This window comes from Leucopleurus acutus (assembly GCF_964270905.1).
Source record: "Leucopleurus acutus genome assembly, chromosome: 4".
Lineage (NCBI taxonomy): Eukaryota > Metazoa > Chordata > Mammalia > Artiodactyla > Delphinidae > Leucopleurus > Leucopleurus acutus.
The window spans coordinates 149,364,133-149,386,554 of record NC_139146.1 but is presented as its reverse complement, the minus strand read 5'-3'; the positions used below and the strand labels follow the sequence as shown (position 1 = coordinate 149,386,554).

The 22,422-nt window shown below is 40.5% G+C and overlaps 1 protein-coding gene across 4 annotated transcripts in view; it reads right to left on the bottom strand.

Moving 5' to 3' along the window:
* LOC309961053 (protein FAM13A) overlaps window positions 1-21,779 on the bottom strand; it is a 132,766-nt gene extending 110,987 nt beyond the window's left edge. For all 4 annotated transcript variants that reach the window (XR_014326164.1, XR_014326165.1, XM_082838088.1 and 1 more), the window contains exon 1: window positions 21,239-21,779. Coding sequence is in view for 2 of the 4 variants with exons in the window: in XM_082838088.1 (XP_082694214.1) it covers window positions 21,239-21,282 (44 nt within the window). In the remaining 2 variants the exon portion in view is untranslated. The remainder of the gene's footprint in view (window positions 1-21,238) is intronic.
* Between the last annotated feature and the right edge of the window lie 643 nt (window positions 21,780-22,422).

Here is a 22,422-nt window from a genome sequence, read left to right as displayed (position 1 = left end):
ACCTGGGTGGGGCAAAAGAAAAAAGACAAAACAGAGACAAAAGAATAGGGACGGGACCTGAACCAGTGGGAGGGAGCTGTGAAGGAGGAAAAGTTTCCACACACCAGGAGCCCCTTCGCGGGCAGGGACTGAGGGTGGCAGAGGGGGAAGCTTCAGAGCCACGGAGGAGAGCACAGCTACAGGGGTGCAGAGGGCAAAGCGGAGAGATTCCCACACAGAGGATCAGGGCCGACCGGCACTCACCAGCCCGAGAGGCTTGTCTGCTCACCCGCCGGGGCGGGCGGGGCTGCGAGCTGAGGCTCGGGCTTCGGTCGGAGCGCAGGGAGAGGACTGGGGCTGGCGGCGTGAACACACCCTGCAGGGGTTTAGTGCGCCACGGCTAGCCGGGAGGGAGTCTAGGAAAGTCTGGAGCTGCCGAAGAGGCAAGAGACTTTTCCTTCCCTCTTTGTTTCCTGGTGCGCGAGGAGAGGGGATTCAGAGCGCTGCTTAAAGGAGCTCCAGAGACGGGCGCGAGCCGCGGCTAAAAGCGCGGACCCCAGAGACGGGCGGGAGACGCTAAGGCTGCTGCCGCCGCCACCAAGAACCCTGTGTGCGAGCACAGGTCACTCTCCACACCTCCCCTCCCGGGAGCCTGTGCAGCCCGCCACTGCCAGGATCCTGGGATCCAGGGACAACTTCCCCGGGAGAACGCACGGTGCGCCTCACGCTGGTGCAACGTCATGCTGGCCTCTGCTGCCGCAGGCTCACCCCACATCCGTATCTCTCCCTCCCCCCGGCCTGAGTGAGCCAGAGCCCCCAAATCAGCTGCTCCTTTAACCCAGTCCTGTCTGAGCGAAGAACAGACGCCCTCAGGAGACCTACACACAGAAGCGGGTCCAAATCCAAAGCTGAGCCCTGGGAGCTTTGCCAACAAAGAAGAGAAAGGGAAATCGCTCCCAGCAGCCTCAGGAGCAGCGGATTAAATCTCCACAATCAACCTGATATACCCTGCATCTGTGGAATACCTGAATAGACAATGACTCATACCAAATTGAGGAGGTGGACTTTGGGAGCAAAGGTATATATATATTTCGCTTTTTCTCTTTTTATGAGTGTGTATGTGTACGCTTCTGCATGTGATTTTGTCTGTATAGCTTTGCTTTTACCATTTGTCCTAGGGTTCTGTCCATCTGTTGTTTTTTTTTTTTTACTTTTTAAAATATTTTTCTTAATAATTATTTTTTATTTTAATAACTATTTTATATTATTTTACTTTATTTTATTTCCCTTCCTTCCTTCCTTCCTTCCTTCCTTTTCTTTCTTCCTTCCTTCCTTCCTTCCCTCCTTTCTTTCTTCATACTTCTACTAATTCGCTCTACTTTTTGTCCCTTTTATTCCGAGCCGTGTGGATGAAAGGCTCTTGGTGCTCCAGCCAGGTGGGTCAGGGCTGTGCCTCTGAGGTGGGAGAGCCAACTTCAGAACACTGGTCCACAAGAGACCTCCCAGCTCCACATAATATCAAATGGCGAAAATCTCCCAGAGATCTCCATCTCAACACCAGCACCCAGCTTCCCTCAATGATCAGCAAGCTACAGTGCTGGACACCCTATGCCAAACAATCAGCAAGACAGGAACACAACCCCACCCATTAGCAGAGAGGCTGCCTAAAATCATAATAAGGTCACAGACACCCCAAAACACATCACCGAAGGCAGACCTGCCCACCAGAAAGCCAAGATACAGCCTCATCCACCAGAACACAGGCACTAATCCCCTCCACCAGGAAGCCTACACAACCCACTGAACCAACCTTAGCCACTGGGCGCAGACACCAAAAACAACAGGAACTACGAACCTGCAGCCTGTGAACAGGAGACCCCAAACACAGTAAGATAAGCAAAATGAAAAGACCAGAGAAACACACAGCAGATGAAGGAGCAAGATAAAACCCACCAGACCTAACAAATGAAGAGGAAATAGGCAGTCTGCCTGAAAAAGAATTCAGAATGAAGATAGTAAAGATGATCCAAAATCTTGGAAACAGAATGGAGAAAATATAAGAAACATTTAACAAGGACCTAGAAGAACTAAAGAGCAAACAAACAATGATCAACAACAAAATAAACAAAATAAAAAATTCTCTAGAAGGAATCAATAGCAGAATAACTGAGGCAGAAGAACAGATAAATGAACTGGAAGAAAAATAGTGGAAGTACCTACCGCAGAGCAGAATAAAGAAAAAAGAATGAAAAGAATTGAGGCCAGTCTCAGAGACCACTGGTTCAACATTAAACGTACCAACACTTGAATTATAGGGTTCCCAGAAGAAGAAGAGAAAAAGAAAGGGACTGAGAAAATATTTGAAGAGATTAGAGTTGAAAACTTCCCTAATATGGCAAAGGAAATAGTCAATCAAGTCCAGGAAGCACAGAGAGTACCGTGAAGGATAAATCCAAGGAGAAACACGCCAAGACACATATTAATCAAACTGTCAAAAATTAAATACAAAGAAAATATATTAAAAGCAGCAAGGGAGAAACAACAAATAACACACAAGGGAATCCCCATAAGGTTAACAGCTGATCTTTCAGCAGAAACTCTGCAAGCCAGAAGGGAGCGGCAGGACATATTTAAAGTGATGAAGGAGAAAAACCTACAACCAAGATTACTCTACCCAGCAAGGATCTCGTTCAGATTTGACGGTGAACTTAAAACCTTTACAGAAAAGCAAAAGCTAAGAGAATTCAGCACCACCAAACCAGCTTTACAACAAATGCTAAACAAACTTATCTAGGCAGGAAACACAAGAGAAGGAAAATACCTACAATAACAAACCAAAAACAATTAAGAAAGTGGTAATAGGAAGATACATACTGATAATTACCTTAAATGTAAATGGATTAAACGCTCCAACCAAAAGACATAAATTGGATGAATGGATGCAAAAAAAAGACCCGTACATATGCTGTCTACAAGAGACCCACCTTCAGACCTAGGGACATATAGAGACTGAAAGTGAGGGGATGGAAAAGATATTCCATGCACATGGAAATCGAAAGAAAGCTGGAGTAGCAATTCTCATATCAGACAAAATAGACTTTAAAATAAAGACTATTACAAGAGACAAAGAAGGGCACTACATAATGACTGAGGGATCGATCCAAGAAGAAGATATAAAAATTGTAAATATTTGTGCACCCAACATAGGAGCACCTCAATACATAAGGCAAATGCTAACAGCCATAAAAGGAGAAATCGACAGTAACACAATCATAGTAGGGGACTTTAACACCCCACTTTCACCATGGCCAGATCATCCAAAATGAAAATAAATAAGGAAACACAAGCTTTAAATGACACATTAAACAAGATGTACTTAATTGATATTTATAGGACATTTCATCCAAAAACAACAGAATACACATTCTTCTCAAATGCTCATGGAACATTCTCCAGGATAGATCATACCTTGGGCCACAAATCAAGCCTTGATAAATTTAAGAAAATTGAAATCGTATCAAGTATCTTTTCTGACCACAATGCTATGAGACTAGATATCAATTACAGGAAAATATCTGTAAAAAATACAAACACATGGAGGCTAAACAATACACTACTTAATAACCAAGAGATCACTGAAGAAATCAAAGAGGAAATCAAAAAATACCTAGAAACAAACGACAATGAAAACACAACGACCCAAAACCTATGGGATGCAGCAAGAGCAGTTCTAAGAGGGAAGTTTATAGCAATACAATCCTACCTCAAGAAACAAGAAACATCTCAAATAAAAACCTAACCTTACACCTAAAGCAATTAGAGAAAGAAGAACAAAAAAACCCCAAAGTTAGCAGAAGGAAAGAAATCATAAGTATCAGATCAGAAATACGTGAAAAAGAAATGAAGGAAATGATAGCAAAGATCAATAAAACTAAAAGTCGGTTCTTTGAGAAGATAAACAAAATCGATAAACCATTAGCCACACTCATCAAGAAAAAAAGGGAGAAGACTCAAATCAATAGAATTAGAAATGAAAAAGGAGAAGTAACAACTGACACTGCAGAAATACAAAAGATCATGAGGGATTACTACAAGCAACTCTATGCCAATAAAATGGACAACCTGGAAGAAATGGACAAATTCTTAGAAATGCACAACCTTCTGAGACTGAATCAGGAAGAAATAGAAAATATGGACAGACCAATCACAAGCACTGAAATTGAAACTGTGATTAAAAATCTTCCAACAAACAAAAGCCTAGGACCAGATGGCTTCACAGACGAATTCTACCAAACATTTAGAGAAGAGCTAACACCTATCCTTCTCAAACTCTTTCAAAATATAGCAGAGGGAGGAACACTCCAAAACTCATTGTACGAGGCCACCATCACCCTCATACCAAAACCAGACAAAGATGTCACAAAGAAAGAAAACTACCTGCCAATATCACTGATGAGCATAGATGCAAAAATCCTCAACAAAATACTAACAAACAGAATTCAACAGCACAGTAAAAGGATCATACACCATGATCAAGTGAGGTTTATTCCAGGAATGCAAGGATTCTTCAATATATGCAAATCAATCAATGTGATACACCATATTAACAAATTGAAGGAAAAAAACCATATGATCATCTCAATAGATGCAGAGAAAGCTTTCGACAAAATTCAACATCCATTTATGATAAAAACACTCCAGAAAGTAGGCATAGAGGGAACTTTCCTCAACATAATAAAGTCCATATATGACAAACCCACAGCCAACATCATCCTCAATGGTGAAAAACTGAAACCATTTCCACTAAGACCAGGAACAAGACAAGGCTGCCCTCTCTCACCACTATTATTCAACATAATTTTGGAAGTTTTAGCCACAGCAATCAGAGAAGAAAAAGAAATAAAAGGAATCCAAATCAGAAAAGAAGAAGTAAAGCTGTCACTGTTTGCAGATGACATGATACTATACATAGAGAATCCTAAAAATGCTCCCAGAAAACTACTAGAGCTAATCAGTGAATTTGGTAAAGTAGCAGGGTACAACATTAATGCACAGAAATCTCTGGCATTCCTATACACTAATGCTGAAAAATCTGAAAGTGAAATTAAGAAAACAGTCCCATTTACCACTGCAACAAAAAGAATAAAATATCTAGGAATAAACCTACCTAAGGAGACAAAATACCTATATGCAGAAAATTATAAGACACTGATGAAAGAAATGAAAGATGATACAAACAGATGGATAGATATACCATGTTCTTGGATTGGAAGAATCAACATTGTGAAAATGACTCTACTACCCAAAGCAATCTACAGATTCAGTGCAATCCCTATCAAACTACCACTGGCATTTTTCACAGAATTAGAACAAAAAGTTTCACAATTTGTATGGAAATGCAAAAGACCCCAAATAGCCAAAGCAATCTTGAGGAAGAAAAATGGAGCTGGAGGAATCAGGGTCCCTGACTTCAGACTATACTACAAAGCTACAGTAATCAAGACAGTATGGTACTGGCACAGAAACAGAAATATAGATCAATGCAACAGGACAGAAAGCCCAGAGATAAACCCACACACATATGGTCATCTTATCTTTGATAAAGGAGGCAAGAATATACAGTGGAGAAAAGACAGCCTCTTCAATAGGTGGTGCTGGGAAAACTGCATAGGTACATGTAAAAGAAATTAGAACACTCCCTAACACCATACACAAAAATAAACTCGAAATGGATTAAAGACCTAAATGTAAAGCCAGACACTATCAAACTCATAGAGGAAAACTTAGGCAGAACTCTATGACATAAATCACAGCAAGATCCTTTTTGACCCACTTCCTATAAAAATGGAAATAAAACCAAAAATAAACAAATGGGACCTAATGGAACTTAAAAGCTTTTGCACAGCAAAGGAAACCATAAACAAGACGAAAAGACAACGCTCAGAATCAGAGAAAATATTTGCAAATGAAGCAACTGACAAAGGATTCATCTCCAAAATTTACAAGCAGCTCATGCAGCTCAATATCAAGAAAACAAACAACCCAATCCAAAAATGGGCAGAAGCCCTAAATAGACACTTCTCCAACGAAGATATACAGATTGCCAACAAACACATGAAAGAATGCTCAACATCATTAATCATTAGAGAAATGCAAATCAAAACTACAATGAGATAGCATCTCGTACTGGTCAGAATGGCCATCATCCAAAAGTCTACAAACAATAAATGCTGGAGAGGGTGTGGAGAAAAGGGAACCCTCTTGCACTGTTGGTGGGAATGTAAATTGATACAGTCACTATGGAGACCAGTACGGAGGTTCCTTAAAAAAGTAAAAATAGAACTACGATATGACCCAGCAATCCCACTACTGGGCATATACCCTGAGAAAACCATAATTCAAAAAGAGTCATGCACCACAATGTTCATTGCAGCTCTATTTACAATAGCCAGGACGTGGAAGCAACCTAAGTGTCCATCGACAGATGAATGTTTAAAGAAGAAGTGGCAGATATATACAATGGAATATTACTCAGTCATAAAAAGAAACGAAATTGAGTTATTTGTAGTGAGGTGGGTGGACCTAGAGTCTGTTATACAGAGTGAAGTAAGTCAGAAAGAGAAAAACAAATACCGTATGCTAACACATATATATGGAATCTAAAAAAAAAAAAAAAAAAAAAAAAAAGGTCGTAAAGAACCTAGGGGCCAGACGGGAATAAAGACACAGACCTACTAGAGAATGGACTTGAGGATACGGATAGGGGTAAGGGTAAGCTGTGACAAAGTGAGAGAGTGGCATGGACATATATACACTACCTAACTTACACTACCTAACATAAAACATATAGCCAGTGGGAAGCAGCTGCATAGCACAGGGCGATCAGCTCGGTGTGGGATAGGGAGGGTGGGAGGGAGGGAGACACAAGAGGGAAGAGATATAGGAACTTATGTATATGTATAACTGATTCACTCTGCTATAAAGCAGAAACTAACACACCATTATAAAGCAATTATACTCCAATAAAGATGTTAAAAAAAGTCATAGTGACAAAAAAATAAATAAAAAGTAAAACCTTCTGCATTTTTCATCATTTTTAACCATGTATAAGTTTGCCTCACTTAATGGACTAGGAGACCCCTAAAGATTAGGGATGGTGCCTTAGTTCTGTTTGACCTCTCAGGGCCCAGTGCAAAATGTGCAGTACAAAGAATGTGCCCAGTAAGAATCTGTTGACTTTGAATTACTAAAATAAATTCAGTTAAGACCACAGTAGTCCAGATATACTCTGGTGATTTACATGTTACTAGCAATGATCTGCAGGGAGTTCCCTGGTGGCGCAGTGTATAAGACTCCGCAGTCCCAACGCAGTGGGCCCGGGTTCGATCCCTGGTCAGGGAACTAGATCCCAGATGCATGCTGCAACTAAGAGTTTGCATGCCACAACTAAGGTGCCCATGTGCTGCAACTAAGGAGCTGGCGAGCCACAACTAAGGAGCCAGCCTGCCGCTACTAAGACCTGGTGCAACCAAATAAGTAAATATTAAAAAAGTAAAACTGGCATCAAAAATACTTCCAAGTTAATGATAAAAAATAACTCCTTAAATTTGTGTGAAAAAAAAAGATCTGCAAACATGATAATAAATTTCTTTACCATGACTTACCTTCCCTTACCAACTGCTCATACTATAAATGGAATTTAGAAAAAACTTTTAAATTGAAATTTGCATTCCAGTGAAATGTCAAAATTTGAAGAGAGCAATTGTATTGAGTGGCAGACCTTGGTGAATAGGTAAATTGTTTTTTTAATAATCAAAATAATTGGAGAAATATCAGGGACTTTCATTTTAAATTACAGGAATAAAGGGAGATTGAAATTAAACACTAGAAAATATGTTTAATAGTTATTCAACGTATATGAAATAGTTTATCTAAGATGACCCTGGAATATTTATCATGAGAGCTAGTGGTGTTAAGAATAGATTAGAAAACTATCTGTAGAAATGGAATTCGATATTTTTTTCTAACCCAGCCTGGGACCCTGGGGACTTTTTCAAACCTAGTTTTCTATTAATCTTTGTTACGAAGGCCAGGGAGCGTAAATACCTCAGAAAATAATAGCTCTGTAGGTGAACTGTGTGGTGAGACTTACCACTATGCTTTTCACAAGGTGCTTTTAAACTTTCCTTTCCTCATGTGGGACTTACTGGAGGAAACCTTAAAGACTCAGCAGCACATTTACATTTGGTAATTTTTCAGATTATACTGTACATGACATGGTATGAATCTTGTAGCTAGGAATCCTAATTTCATTTCAGCTTCACTACTCAGTTAAAAGTTCTGAAACCTTTTTCCAAGTAGCAGAGAGTGAGACACTATGGGGAACAAACAGATGTTCAGGAAGTAACTGGAGTGCCCTTTATGAAGTACAAACACAGGATAATTATGGCTGCTTTCTGTTGCTGGCTTGACTTCAGAAATGAAGAAAGTCATAGTTGATTGCCGGAGTTAACAGATTAGATATCTTGAAATACAATGGGTACAGTTAATATTGTTGAATATTGATTCATTATTAATATCATTGGAAGCCTGAATCTTACGAGATTTACTGTTGTAATGTGACTAAAATATGACGTGTCACTTGGCAAACATCACAAGACACGATTTCTGCTACAAGGGCAGAGAGTTGCACAGAGATGTTATGAGCCACATAAAACAATGAACTTCTCCTACATAAATAAGCAGCACATTACTGATAGAAATGCAACATCAGGGCCAGAGCCCCCGTAGGGAGACGGCACAGAGATTAAATGGGGATGATGAGAGGGCACAGCTGCCTGGAATTCTGTGGCATTTTCAAGGGTGGCCAGTGCAAAATACCCAAGGAACACTTTCCAAGGGCCACAAAAAACAGAATTAACACATAAAATTCTACCATTTTAGAATCAGACCTCAACGTCAGAGAGGTTTAAGTCAGCTAAGAGGACGAGAGTAGAAATTCAAATTGAGCACGTGTAATAATATTACAAGAATAATGACTATGGCAGGAGCAGCTAAGTATATACCTACTAGGTACTGTCATGGATGCAAAAAAACCACATAAGATGCAGTCCCTCTAGTTCAGGAAGTCACAATCAGGTTGAAGAGAGAAGTATAAAGACATGAAAGGGTGAAGTAAATCAAGGTAGAAGACAGGCAGGAAATAATTGTAAAATAATCAGAAGACATATATTAATCTCAGCCTGCCAATTAACTATGTAATCTTAGATAATTCACCTAACTCAATAAATATCTGTGAAATGCATAACCTTCGCAGAATCAAAGTTTCTTCATCCAAGATTACTTTTCAGATCTGAAAATCCTTTCACAGGGTCACCTGACAAAACTGTGATGTAAACAAAAATGTTACACGTAGGGTTATTTAATTTTTTCTCGCATTACTGAGATATAATTGACAAATACAAATTGCATATATTTAAGGTATAAAATGTGATGATTTGATATGTGTATACATTGTAAAATGATTACCACAATCAGGCAAATTAACACATCCGTCACCTCACAGCTACAATTTTGTTTTTCTGGTGAGACCAATTAAGGCTGACTGTCTTAGCAAATTTCAAGTATACAACACAGGATTGTTAATTATAGTCATCATGCAAAACATTAGATCCTCAGAACTTATTCATCTTATAACTGAATATTTTTATCCTTTGACCAACATCTCTCCTTTTCCCCAACACCTCAAATCCCTGGCAACCACTGTTCTACTCTGCTTTTATGAGTTCAACCTTTTTAGATTCCACATATAAGTGAAATCATACAGTATTCGTCTTGCTCTGTCTTACTTCACTTATTTCACTTAGCATCACGTCTGTCAGGCTCATCCAAGTTGTCTCAAGTGGCAGAATTTCCCTCGTCTGTGTGAGTGTATGTGTGTATACATATACCATATATATATATATATATATATACACACACACACACACACACACACAAGAAATATACAAGCAATGGATATACACACACACACACAATGGCATATTATTTATACCATGTTGACTTTATCTCTTCATCCACTGACAGACACTTAGGTGGTTCCATATATTGGCTATTATAAATAATGCTACAATGAACATGGGAGTGCAGATATCTCTTTGAGATACCAATTTCATTTCCTTCAAATACATACCCGGAAGTGGGATTGCTACATTACATGTTAATTCTATTTTTAAATTTTTTGAGGAAGCACCACACTCTTTCCCATGTGGCTATACCAACTTACATACCTACGAACACCACACAAGGGTTCCTTTTCCTCCACATCCTCATCAATGCTTGCTCTCTCTTGTCTTCCTGATGACAGTTATCCTAACAGGTGTGAGGCAATAGCTCATTGTGGTTCTATTTTACATTTCCTTGATGATTAGTGATGTTGAGCACTTTTTCATATACCTGCTAACCATTCCTATGTCTTCTTTGAAAAAATGTCTATTCAAGTCCTTTGCCCAGTTTAATTGGGTTAACTGGATTTTTTTATTTATTTTTTTGCTATTGAGTTATATGAGTTCCTTATATATTTTGGATATTAACCCTTTCTCAGGTATACAGATTGAAATATTGATATTTTCTGCCATTCCACAGTTTGCCTTTTTTGTTGGTGGTTTCCTTGACTGTGCAGAAGCTTTTTAGTTTGATGTAGTCCCACCTGTTGATTTTTGTTTTTGTTTTTTAGAGTTGTATCAAAAAAATCACTGCCAAAACCAACATCAAGGAGCTTTTCCCCAATGTTTTCTTCTAGCAGTTCTACAGTTTCAGGTTTTACATTTAGGTGTTTAATCCATTTTGAGCTAATTTTCAAGTGTGGTGTAAGATACAGGTCCAGTTTCATTCTTTTGCATGTAGATATCCAGTTTCCCTAACACCATTTATTGAAGAGCCTATCCTTTCTCCACTGTGTATTCTTAGCACCCTTGTCAAAGATTAGTTGACTGTATATGCTTAGGTTTATTTCTAGGTTGACTATTCTGCTCCATTGGTATGTCTCTGTTTTCATACCAATAGCATACCGTTTTGATTACTATTCCTTTGTAACATAGTTTGAAATCAGGAATATGATGCCTCCAGCTTTGTTTTCTTTCTCAAGACAGCTTTCACTCTTTGGGGTCTTTTGTGGTTCCATATAAAATTCAGGATTTTTTTTTTTCAATCTGTGAAAAATACCATTGGAATTTCGATAGGAATTACACTGACTCTGTGGATCTCTTTGGGTAGTATTTTTAAATTATTATTAATTAATTAATTAACTTTGGGAGCTGCACTGGGTTTTCATTGCCGTGTGCAGGCTTTCTCTAGTTGCAGTGAGCAGCGGCTACTCTTCATTGTGGTGCGTGGGCTTCTCATTGCGGTGGCTTCTCTTGTTGCGGAGCATAGGCTCTAGGCACGCGGGCTTCAGTAGTTGTGGTTTGTGGGCTCTAGAGCACAGGCTCAGTGGTTGTGGCACACGGACTTAGTTGTTCTATGGCATGTGGGATCTTCCCAGACCAGGGCTTGAACCTGTGTCCCCTGCATTGGCAGGCGCATTCTTAACCACTGCGCCACCAGGGAAGTCCGGGTAGTACGTTTTCATGTGGTTACTTAGCTTCCTTTTCTTTCAATTTGAATAACGCTCTTAGGCCTTTCTTGTAAGGCAGGTCTTGTGGCGATGAATTCCCTGAGCTTTTGTTTGTCTGGGAATGTATTCATCTCCCCTTCATTTCTGAAGGACAGCTTTGTCAGATATAGTACTCCTGGTTGGCAGTTTTTTCTTTCACGCTTTGAATATATCATCCCATTTCCTCCTGACCTACAAGGATCATGCCCCAAAATCCACTTATAGCCTCATGAGGGTTCCCTTGTAGGGGATGAATTGTATTTTCTCTTGCTGCTTTCAGGAGTCTCTCTTGGTCTTTGACTTTTGACAATCTGTATAACATGTCTCAGAGTAATCTTGCTTGGGGTCCTTTGAGCTGGAATGTTCATATCCCTTTTAAGATTCAGGAAGTTTTCAGCCATGACTTTTTAAAATCAGTTTTCTTCTCCTTTCTCTCTCTCTCTCCTGCTTGAACTTCTAAGTTGTGTACTTTCATTTGCTTAATGGTGTTCTCTAGGTCTTGCACAATTTTGTCACTCTTTTTCATTTTATTTTTTTGTTCCTCCAGCTAATGCTAAATGACCTGTCTTCAAGTTGGCTGATTCTTTCTTCTTCGTGATCAACTCTGCACTGTTGAAGATCTCTACTGAATTTTCAGTTCTGTCATTGTATTCTTCAGCTCCGGGATTTCTGTCTGAGTGCGTTTATGGTTTCTATTTCTCTATTATATGTCTTGATCTGTTACGTACTGTTTTCCTGATTTTATTTAGCTATCTATGTTCTCTTGCATCTCAATAAGCTTTTTTTAAAAAATTAATTTATTTACTTTTGGCTGCATTGGGTCTTCGTTGCTGTGCGCGGGCTTTCTCTAGTTGCGGCAAGCGGGGGCTACTCTTCATGGCGGTGCGCGGGCTTCTCATTGTGGTGGCTTCTGCTGTTGCTGAGCATGGGCTCTAAGCGTGTGGGCTTCAGTAGTTGTGGCGTGTGGGCTCAGTAGTTGTGTCTCGCGGGCTCGAGAGCGCAGGTTCAGTAGTTGTGGTGCATGGGCTTAATTGATTTGCGGCATGTGGGATCTTCCCAGACCAGGGCTCGAACCCATGTCCCCTGCATTGGCAGGTGGATTCTTAACCACCGCGCCACCAGGGAAGTCCCATGATGAGCTTTTAAAACACGATTTAAAAAAATACTTTTCAGGAAATGTGTCTATCTCCACTTATTAGGTTTGGTTATTGGAGCTTTACTGGTTTCCTTTTGTGGTGTCATGTTTGTCTGATTCTTTATGATATGTGTAGCCTTGTACTTGTATCTGTGCATTTGAAGGCGCAAACACTTCTTCTGATCTTTACAGACTGTTTTCGGCAGGAAGAGACATTCTTCTTTTAGGTCCCTGAGCTGATGGAATTGCCTCTGGGATCCCAGTTAAGCAGGATTAAAGCCATGTCATAGGGCTGCTGCTGGGTCTGTGGTTGGTGGACTTAGGCAGGTGTGGATCCTATCTGCTCCCTGGGATGGTGCAACTGCCTCCAGGACCTTGGTTAGTAGAGCTGGCACTGGGACAAGGGTCTGCCTTAGGGTCCTCAGACAGTGGCCTGTTACCAGATGTGTGGCTCCTGCCAGGTCTGTGGGAGGGTTCCTGACAGGTCCTGGGTGGGCAGGACTGCCCCTGACCATTGCTGAGAAAGGCTGGAACTGAGTCACGGGACTGCTTTGGGGCCCACAACCAAGTCTGAGGCCTGTATCCCTGCCTCTGGGTATATGGATGGATGTGCCTCTTGCCGGGTTCCTAGGTGGGTAGGACTGCTGCTGGCCCATGGCTGAGTGCTGCTGGTGCTAGCTAGGTCATAGTGCTGCTCCAGAATCCACAGTTGGACTAAGCTAAACAGGCCTGCCTCTGGGGGCTTGGAGAAGCGTGTCTGCTGCCAGGTCCCTGGGTAGGCAGGACTAGTCTTGGAGCACAGCTGGTAGGAGCTGGGGCGAGTCACAGTGCTACTTCAGAATCCTCAGTCATACCGAGGTTGGCAGGCCTGCCTTTGGGGAAATGGACAAGTGTCACTCTTGCTGGACCCCTGGGTGGGAGGGATTATTTCCGGATTAAGGCTGAGAGTGGCTGGAGCCAGGTCACAGGCTGCTTCAGGTCTACAGTTGGGACTGAGGTCATGGACCTGTTACCCAAGGCATGGGTGGGCGTGTTTCCTCCCTGGTCCCTTGTGTGGTACTGGTGGTGGAACCAAGGCCAAAGGGGGCTACAGCTGAGTCCACAGGGGAATGGGCCTTTTCCCAGGCCTGTAGCCACAATCATGGAACCATGGTTTGTGAGCCTGTCACCTGGGTGAGGGTAGGTTTTCTCAAAATGGCCTTCCTTAGTCTTGGGCTATGCTGGAGTCTTGCAGCCTCTTACTTGGATCCCAAAGCTCCCACAAAGGCACTTTTGTCTGCGGACGGCTGCCAAGTTATTGTTGCTGTGGGGGGTATGGGCGTAGCACCTCCTATTCTGTCATCTTGCTGTAAACATTTTTTAAGCAAATATCAAGACAAAGTCTGACACATGATTTAATCTTGAAGAGGATACACCTGAAACCAAGATAGTCATGGAAAGTATGGGTCATATGGTGGCTGTAAGTATGAGAAAAAGGCAGCCATAGAGGAGGGAGGAGGGGCTGGAAAGACAGGTAGAGAACAGAGAAAGGATTTTCTTGTAGGCTGGGCACGTGTAAGCCACTAAATAGTTCTGAGAAGGAGTATGATCTGCATTTGCATTTGCAGACGTGGTAAGGAGTAGGGTAGTAGTGAGGCAAATATAGACAGTGAGACTGTCCAAGAGCATTCTGGGATTGGCTGGCTATGGATGGGGTAGGGGGCGAGGGAAGGGTCTGTGGTATCTTATGGATAAGTTGACACGTCTGCTAGTTAAGAGTGACATACAATGCGGGATTCTGAATGGGAGATATAGATCCAGAAATCACTGTATAGAGTTAGGAGTTGAAAACAGAGGCATAGGACCAACTTGTATGAAGAAAATAAATCCAGTAGGTTAGAGGAGCGCAGAAGATGTAGTAATTATCTAAGCACAAGGTGAGGGAGGCCTAAATTACAGTTGAGATCATGGGGGAGAAAATGGGGAAAAGGATGTCGGAGATACTGAAAAGGAAATACTGACAAGATTTGGTGACTTATTATATAAAAGGTTTGAGTCTAGTGGCTGAGAGGATGCAACACATAGCAAAGCTGGAGGGAAAGATGAACACGTGAGTTCTGTCTGGGCACAGTGAGTTTATGGTAAAGGCTGAAGTAGAGATGGCTGCAGGCCCTGGGAACTTAGAACTGAGTTAGGTCCAAGATACTGATTTGAGTATTATCATTGTGTGACTAGATTAGCTGTGGAAGAGACAACAGACAGAGGAGGGAGTACCACTGAATAGCAAGGTGGGAAGGAAAGGGAAGGAATGACACAGTAGGAGGAAACGATACAGGAAACTGGAAAACTTCAGGAACACGTGAAGCGTCACGATACATTCAGTATCATGAAAATTGTTTCCTAAAAAGTGGAAAAGTGTGCAAACTGTACTCCTGTGTAAATACGCTGAAAGAAGTCTGGAAGAATATATAATTGAACCCATAATAACAGTTATCTCCTGGAGGAGAGGGGAGGGAATTTGAATTGTAGAGCAAGACAGTCAAGGGGAACTTTAGTCTTATCGGTGGTATTTGAAACTTTTCTAAGAAGAACGTATTCCTCATGTAATTCTAAAGTATTGAAAAATGGAATACATAGACAAGACTTTCAGAATACAACAGTGCTTTGAGGCAGAATATGCTATCCCAGGGAACGATTTGTTTTTAATACACATTGAAAAGAGTTTTATTGTAGTTTCCCTCATTTATCTATCAAATTAAGAACACCTCTGTAACATAAGCAAATACATTTTAATTCTATATTCTTCATATTATTTTAGGTAAATGATTGGCATAGTGATAGCTATTTATTTATTCCTATCACAGAAAATGAAAGCATTTTAATCACTCTTATTTGCTTTATCTCTTTATGTGAGAGCCAAGTACAAACCTTATTTTCATTGTCAATGTGTCTATAGGACACTCACCTACGGGAAAGGAGACCGTGAACTTCTGTTGACAGAAGCATACTGGGTAACTTTTCTGCTTTAAGAACAATGGACCTATGATTTTCTTTGTGGAACTCCCAAGATGTTGGAGCTTTTCCTTTCTGTTTCTATGTCTCCCTGAAATACTGATCACTTCAATGACTTTTGATTATAGCACAGTAAACCACAACCTGGAATCATTCCAGGGATGAAAAAACAAAGAGCTTTTTCCCCTCTCTACCTTTCTTTCCTTATGAATTGCATTTCAAGAGGACCTGACCTTTATTCCTGCCACCATGCTGGCATAGTCAATGGAAAGTACAAAGGAACAAATTCTCTTAAAATGTAGCAATCACAATTCTCTGCAGAGAGCATTTACTTATAACAATAGTGGTATCTCAGCAATTTGCACTCAAGTGACTTTCTTGGTAAAGCATAACCACATCTCCTTACTCCAACTTTTTTTGTGTTTGTATTTTTTTAAACAGTGTTATTGAGGTGTATTTTACATATCATAAAATCCACACTTTCAGGTACACAGTTCAGTGATTTCTAGTAACTTTACCAAGTGGTGTTAACTACCACGATAAATCAGTTTAGAATATTTTCATTCCCCTAAATAAGGTCCCTCCAGGCATGTACAGTTAATCTCCTGTACATATACCATCCCTTCCTGGCTCCCCACCCCCTGACAATCACAACTCTACTTTCTGTTTCTATAAATTTGCCTTTTCTGGACATTTCATAGAAATGGAATCACACAACGTACAGTTTTTCTTGAGTCTTCACTCTGACTTTATAGAACAAAAGTAGAAATTTTCCTTTGGCCTTTAAGAAAATCACATATTTAAGGAAATGCATAACCTTTCAAATAAAACATTACAATAAATATTGTTTAACATCTAAAAGACTAAAAATATTAATCCTCTTCTTTAAGCTCTAAAATTAAATCCTGAAAGTAATAATATAGTGCCAGTAACATGAAAAAATAATCATTTACCTATTTCACAGGTTGAAATAGATAATAATATAGCTATCCTTGAAGCTTCAGATCATTTTAACATCTTAAACTTTACATACAGATCTTTTCCTTTTCCTTTTTTAGGATGGATGTGTAACTTTCCCTTCCAGGAAAATTTTTAAGTGGCCTGTTTACTAACCGAGTTAACACCTACAGTTTAGTTCTTGTGTAAATGACAAAACAAATATTCTCCTCAGTATTTTTAAACGAAGCAAGATAAGGTTATCATGTGTAGGGAGAGGGACTGGAATGTTCCAGCCTTGCCTAAGGGATGCATCTGTCCAACAATATCCTCATTTCTGTGCGTGCCTCTAACCCACCAAACTTGTGCACTGTAGTTACACGGCGGAGAAGGACAGGCCTTTACTCCTTTGAAGTCAGCATGTCAGATTAGGAGTTATGCCCTTTCAGTCTACTGTGAGTCTTGGTAATGCCAGCAGCTGGATTACAAAAAAGAATTATTGACAATATTCTGGAAATTGCTGATGTCAGATTTAGATGATATAAATGGATTAGCTAAATGCCTTTATTGAATGAAGTGAACCTCTCACTAAGCACTTCTGTCCTTGCCTGCGAATCCAGCATAAAACAGCTCCACTGAGCTCTAACAAAATCAAAAGATAGTTATTCCTAAGCTTTTCTCATGAAGCCATTTTAATTATGAGAGAAAGATTCTGTGAAGACTAGGAAAATGATTGTTTATATGGTTACATCCTCAAAGCCAATTTTAGACAATTACAGAAATACAGAAAAAAGTTATTCACATAAATAAATAATGTTCCAAGATAGAAGTCAGCCAGTAAGCAATACATGATACTGAGCTCCTCTCTGAATGCTCATTTTAAAATGTGTTACTCCTTTATGCTTTTCTACTGCCACTATCTGAAGAGCAGAAAAACAATGAACACTTGCTGATAAAAATTCACATTTCTATTACATCTCAAGAAGCAATGGGACTATGTTTAAGATTTGAAACTAAGAAGAAAAAAGATCAAAGTCAGCCAACCTGGGAAAAAATACGGAACAAGGTCTAAACTCTAATAATTCCAAGTTATCAAGAACACACTGTTAGCCAAAATCACTTCTCAAAGCCCTAGATATCAAACCTGTTGTTGAAAAATCATAGGACACGTCATCATTCTGGACATTTCATACCAAAGGTTCTTTCTTGGTTTTATCTTTGTTGTTAACTGATATGGTAGCTCCGCTGAAAATCAAACTGTTATGTATAAATGTGCTGCAATGATTTTATTAAGAAGTGCAAAGAGAATTGCTTTATTTTTTGTTGTGCAAAGTAAATCAAACTTAGCAGATCATAGGTCAAACAAGAATAGATTTTGCTGAATTGTTTTTTTTTTCTTTTAATAGGAGCAACTAAAAAAATAAATCAATGCTATGAAAAGCTCAGATGAAGGCTTCTTGCCAATTCCTTGGAAAAGTGTTGGTAAGCCAAAGTGACTATATTTAGAGAACAAGGGCATAGCAAAATACTTAATACAACACTGCCAACCTCTGTGGTTAAGACTGAGGCAACCAATAAACTGTTAAAGAGAAAAATGGAAACTTCCCTAAGAAAAGATTTAGAGAAAGTTGAGTGTGTGTACCAAACACAGGCACACTTCTTTTTTTCTAGCTCAAATTTATGAGCTAACCAATAACTTGTTTTAGAAAGCAACTGCAAATGAAAACATCTTCGGAAGTTCGTTTTGGAAATAAAAATTGGCACAAGACCTATTCTGCTACTTCAAAGACATATAAAGGATTTAAAAGTTATTTTTAGTTAAATTCATTTTAATGATCTCCATTTGTCTTTTGATAATTTGTCAATCTATTAAGAGGTATATAAAAATAAAAAAGTAAAAATCTCTGCACAGACGCTCCAGATTTATGGATAGAGACAAGAGACTGAATGAGCTTCTGCACGATGGTGGGTTGCAAGGTTTGACAGGGAGGTGTTGTCCTATCTAAATCTTTACGGTTGCCCAGCGGGAAGAAGTTAGTTCTTTAAGACCGTACTTAAAAAAACAATTGGAAGGTACAGAAGAAATTAAAAAATACTAATATGCATTTGTTTTAACTGGAGGTACGCTAACCAGAGGCACAAACGGAGGCCAGAGCAATGTTAGCTGTGCCTTCTCTCCATAATCTCACTTCTTGATTTGTGTCTCAGAAACACACAGGAATTTATAAAATGTAAGTCTGTTTCTATCATTTTCCTTATATTCCTGTAATCACCCTCTGTCACTTCTAAGAGAAAAATCCAAGCTCCTTAATATGGGGTACAGCTGCTCACGCCCTGACCTATTCATCTTCGTCTCTTACCCCACCTTTAGCCCCTCTGCCAGTCTCAGTTCCAAAATCCAGATGTCCTGTCTCCCCGCCGCACTCACAGCTCTCCTCCAAGCTGTCCTCACTGCCCTACGTGTCCTTGCACATGCGCTTTTTTTCTTCCAGAAGCACCCTTCTCTTGGTTTCCCTGCCCAGTACCTCCACGAATCCCACTAGCCTCAGTTCAAAAATCACCCTCATGGGCTTCCCTGGTGGTGCAGTGGTTGAGAGTCCGCCTGCCGATGCAGGGGACACGGGTTCGTGCCCCGGTCCGGGAAGATCCCACATGCCGCGGGGCGGCTGGGCCCGTGAGCCATGGCCGCTGAGCCTGCGCGTCCGGAGCCCGTGCTCCGCAACGGGAGAGGCCACAGCAGTGAGAGGCCCGCGTACCGCAAAAAAACAAACAAACAAACAAAAAATCACCCTCTTTCTGAAACTTCTGAACTCCGGGTCCCCACCTCTCACACGGCAACCTGCGGACGGTTTTCGAAGAGCCTTAAGAGAGGCACTTGAATGACTTTATCACCAGCCCATTTCACAGTGCCTGGTATGTAACAGGCACTTAGCGAATGTCTATTTAATGATAATTATGGAATTTTTACTCACTTATCCTCTGCCTCCCCAAGTGCAAGGCATATGTCTCTCATTCTCTGAATCCCCAGCGCCCAGCAAGTAAATGCCACACAACTAGATCTCAGTGAAAATTAATAACTGTTGAAGGAACCAACACTGTGCCAGCCTCCAAGCTCTCCTCTCGCAATCAAGCCTGCATGCTGATGGAAGGTTCCTTTTCCAACATGCCAACTTACCGTGGCTCCCATCACCTAACCCTACCCAGCTGGAACTCTCCCTGGTTTCCCGTTACCCGTAGCAGGAAGCGAAGCTTCCCGACCTCAGTTCTTCTGCACAGAAGTGCGCTTGCCTTGCAGGCTCTCTTCTCTCCCGCCTTCTTGTCTCAATTCAGGCTTCCCCTGCCTAAGCGAACTAAAATGGTCTTTGGGTCCGTCTACGACGTTAACCTACTTGTTTCTTAACTCCCGCATTTATTAATGAGCTGAAACGGTCTTCACAGGCTCTTTTTTTTTTTTTCCTGTGTGTCTTGCTATTGCCTCCCTCACTAGAACATAAGGTCCATGAACTCCAGGGTCTGGTCGGCTTGGTTCACTGCTGCACCCTCTGTCCTAAAGCACCTCCTGGAAGCAGAAGTCAAGTGCTGAACATCTGTTCAGTGAGGGGCAAGACTGAACAAGACATAACTGCAGGCTGGCATTCGAGGTCCTCAGTGGCTTGGCCTCACCCCGCCTCCCCAGCCTTTTCCGCACTGATTCCTCACAGGACTTCTGTTTGGTGTGTCCCAAATACGCTGCACCTACTCTTGCCTCCTAACTGGGCCCATCTACGAGAGCCTTGCCTTCTTTTTCTTCATATTTAAATTACCTTCATTTTAAAAATCCAGCCTGAACTCCATCTTTTCTATAAGGCAATCCAAAGTGGCAAGCTCTTTAACTGCATTATTTCCATAATGTCTTAAAAATCTTTCCATTCTTTAGAGCTCTCTGTCTTATACTTGTGATGACATTTTTTAAATTATAGAAATAGGCTGTCAGTTACAATAAAAGATGAAAAACCTTTAAAAGGAAAAATCCTGTATGTGAGGAGTAAATAAGGTTCAGACCCCATTTTACCTATTTTAAGAAAATTGTATGCCTTTCTCCTCAAGTACACCGGAGAAATTTGCTTTCAGGTTTAACGTGCAACCTCAAGGTTAAAGGGCAACCTTCAAAATCTGTGAGTGAGAATTGGTTCTAGTAACACCTGTGATGTCCACTTTCATTGCAAATAATATTGACCACTGAACATACTATGAAAAACCATCTAAAAAATAACTCTTCCAACTTTTAATGTGAGCCTAGCACAGTCCGACTGACTAAATAATTTGTTTTAATCCATAAAATAAAATATAACAAACTAGGAATGCTTGTGTGATAAGAATGCTTCTGTGATAAGAATTACTAGTCAGAAATTTTTCAAAAGTTACAGTAGGTTTTAAATAGCTGTACTGATCTGTATCCCGATGACCCCGGTGGTAGATACGTGCAAACATACCTGCACATGCGGGCCTGTGTATCAGCCCAGATGATGCAATCCATGATGTGTAAACAAAGGAAACACGCTAACCTGGAGAGCAAGTTGACAGCAATAGCATCCTCTGCTGAATTCATGTCATCCCAGCAGGAATTTCTCTGACTTCGCTGCAGGCTGACCTGAGGAACGCCATCAGACAGCTCTGGTTGCGGTACCCTGTGGGCCTGAATAGATCCCTCACTCCTAGATTTGGGGATCTAAAACATAAAATAAAATAAAAAAGAGAAGGATTTTTAAAAGTCTTTCCAATTAAGTTATTGAAGATAATTTATTCGACTTTATTAATAATCTAATGGATTAATCACACTCCAGAAAAATATCAACCGAGGTAGAAAACTGAAAATGCATATTAAAAATTCTTATATAGCAAAGGGCACAGAGAAGGGGAGATACCAATATTGCTGAGGGGAACTTTCAAACCATTAAGGCCCATACCCCGCTCCTGGATTCTCATACAAATCTTCCCCAGGCCTAACCTCTCCTTAGAATAATTATTCTATGTAATGAGAGATGATGAGAGTATATCAGACTGCAACCTAGAAGGAGAGAAGAAACAGTCAGACAGACGCAGAAAAAAAAATAAAAACGGCTGAGAACCACTGAAATAGAGAATGCCAATGTGAGAAAGGTGTCCGGAAATATTTACTACCAACAAGCAAAATACACGCCAGTTGGCAAGTTTCTACCGTAATCCTCTGTTGTAGGGCAACGTACGGTGTAATAAATTTTGAATTAAGGAAATAAATAGGAAAAACACAACTTTTTTACTTTTCTTCTATCTCTGGAATCATGGGCAGCCCAAGTGCCAAATGAATACTGGGTATATTCACTTTTCTCATATCTGAGGTCTCTCTGACCCCAGAAATACTTTCATGCTCTCTTATTTTAGGTCAGAAGAAATGAGAAAACCACCTATATTCTTTTCCTAAAAATGTGTAAAAATCATGGCAGAATTTCAGGAAAGTTTCAAACCCTTGGATCAAAAGTATTCATTACACTGGAAGCTTTTTCTCATCTCTAGGACTTTTCTCTTGCTTGTCCTTTCATCTACAATGTCATGTGTTGAGCACTGGCCAGTCACCAACCCAACCAAATCCTAAACTCCTTTGAGGTCGAGATAAGAGTCCACTGCCCACAGAGCTTCACTAACTACCCTTAGGTCTAAATAACCTTTCCCAGCTCTGAATTCCTGTAACTCACCACCACACAATCTACAC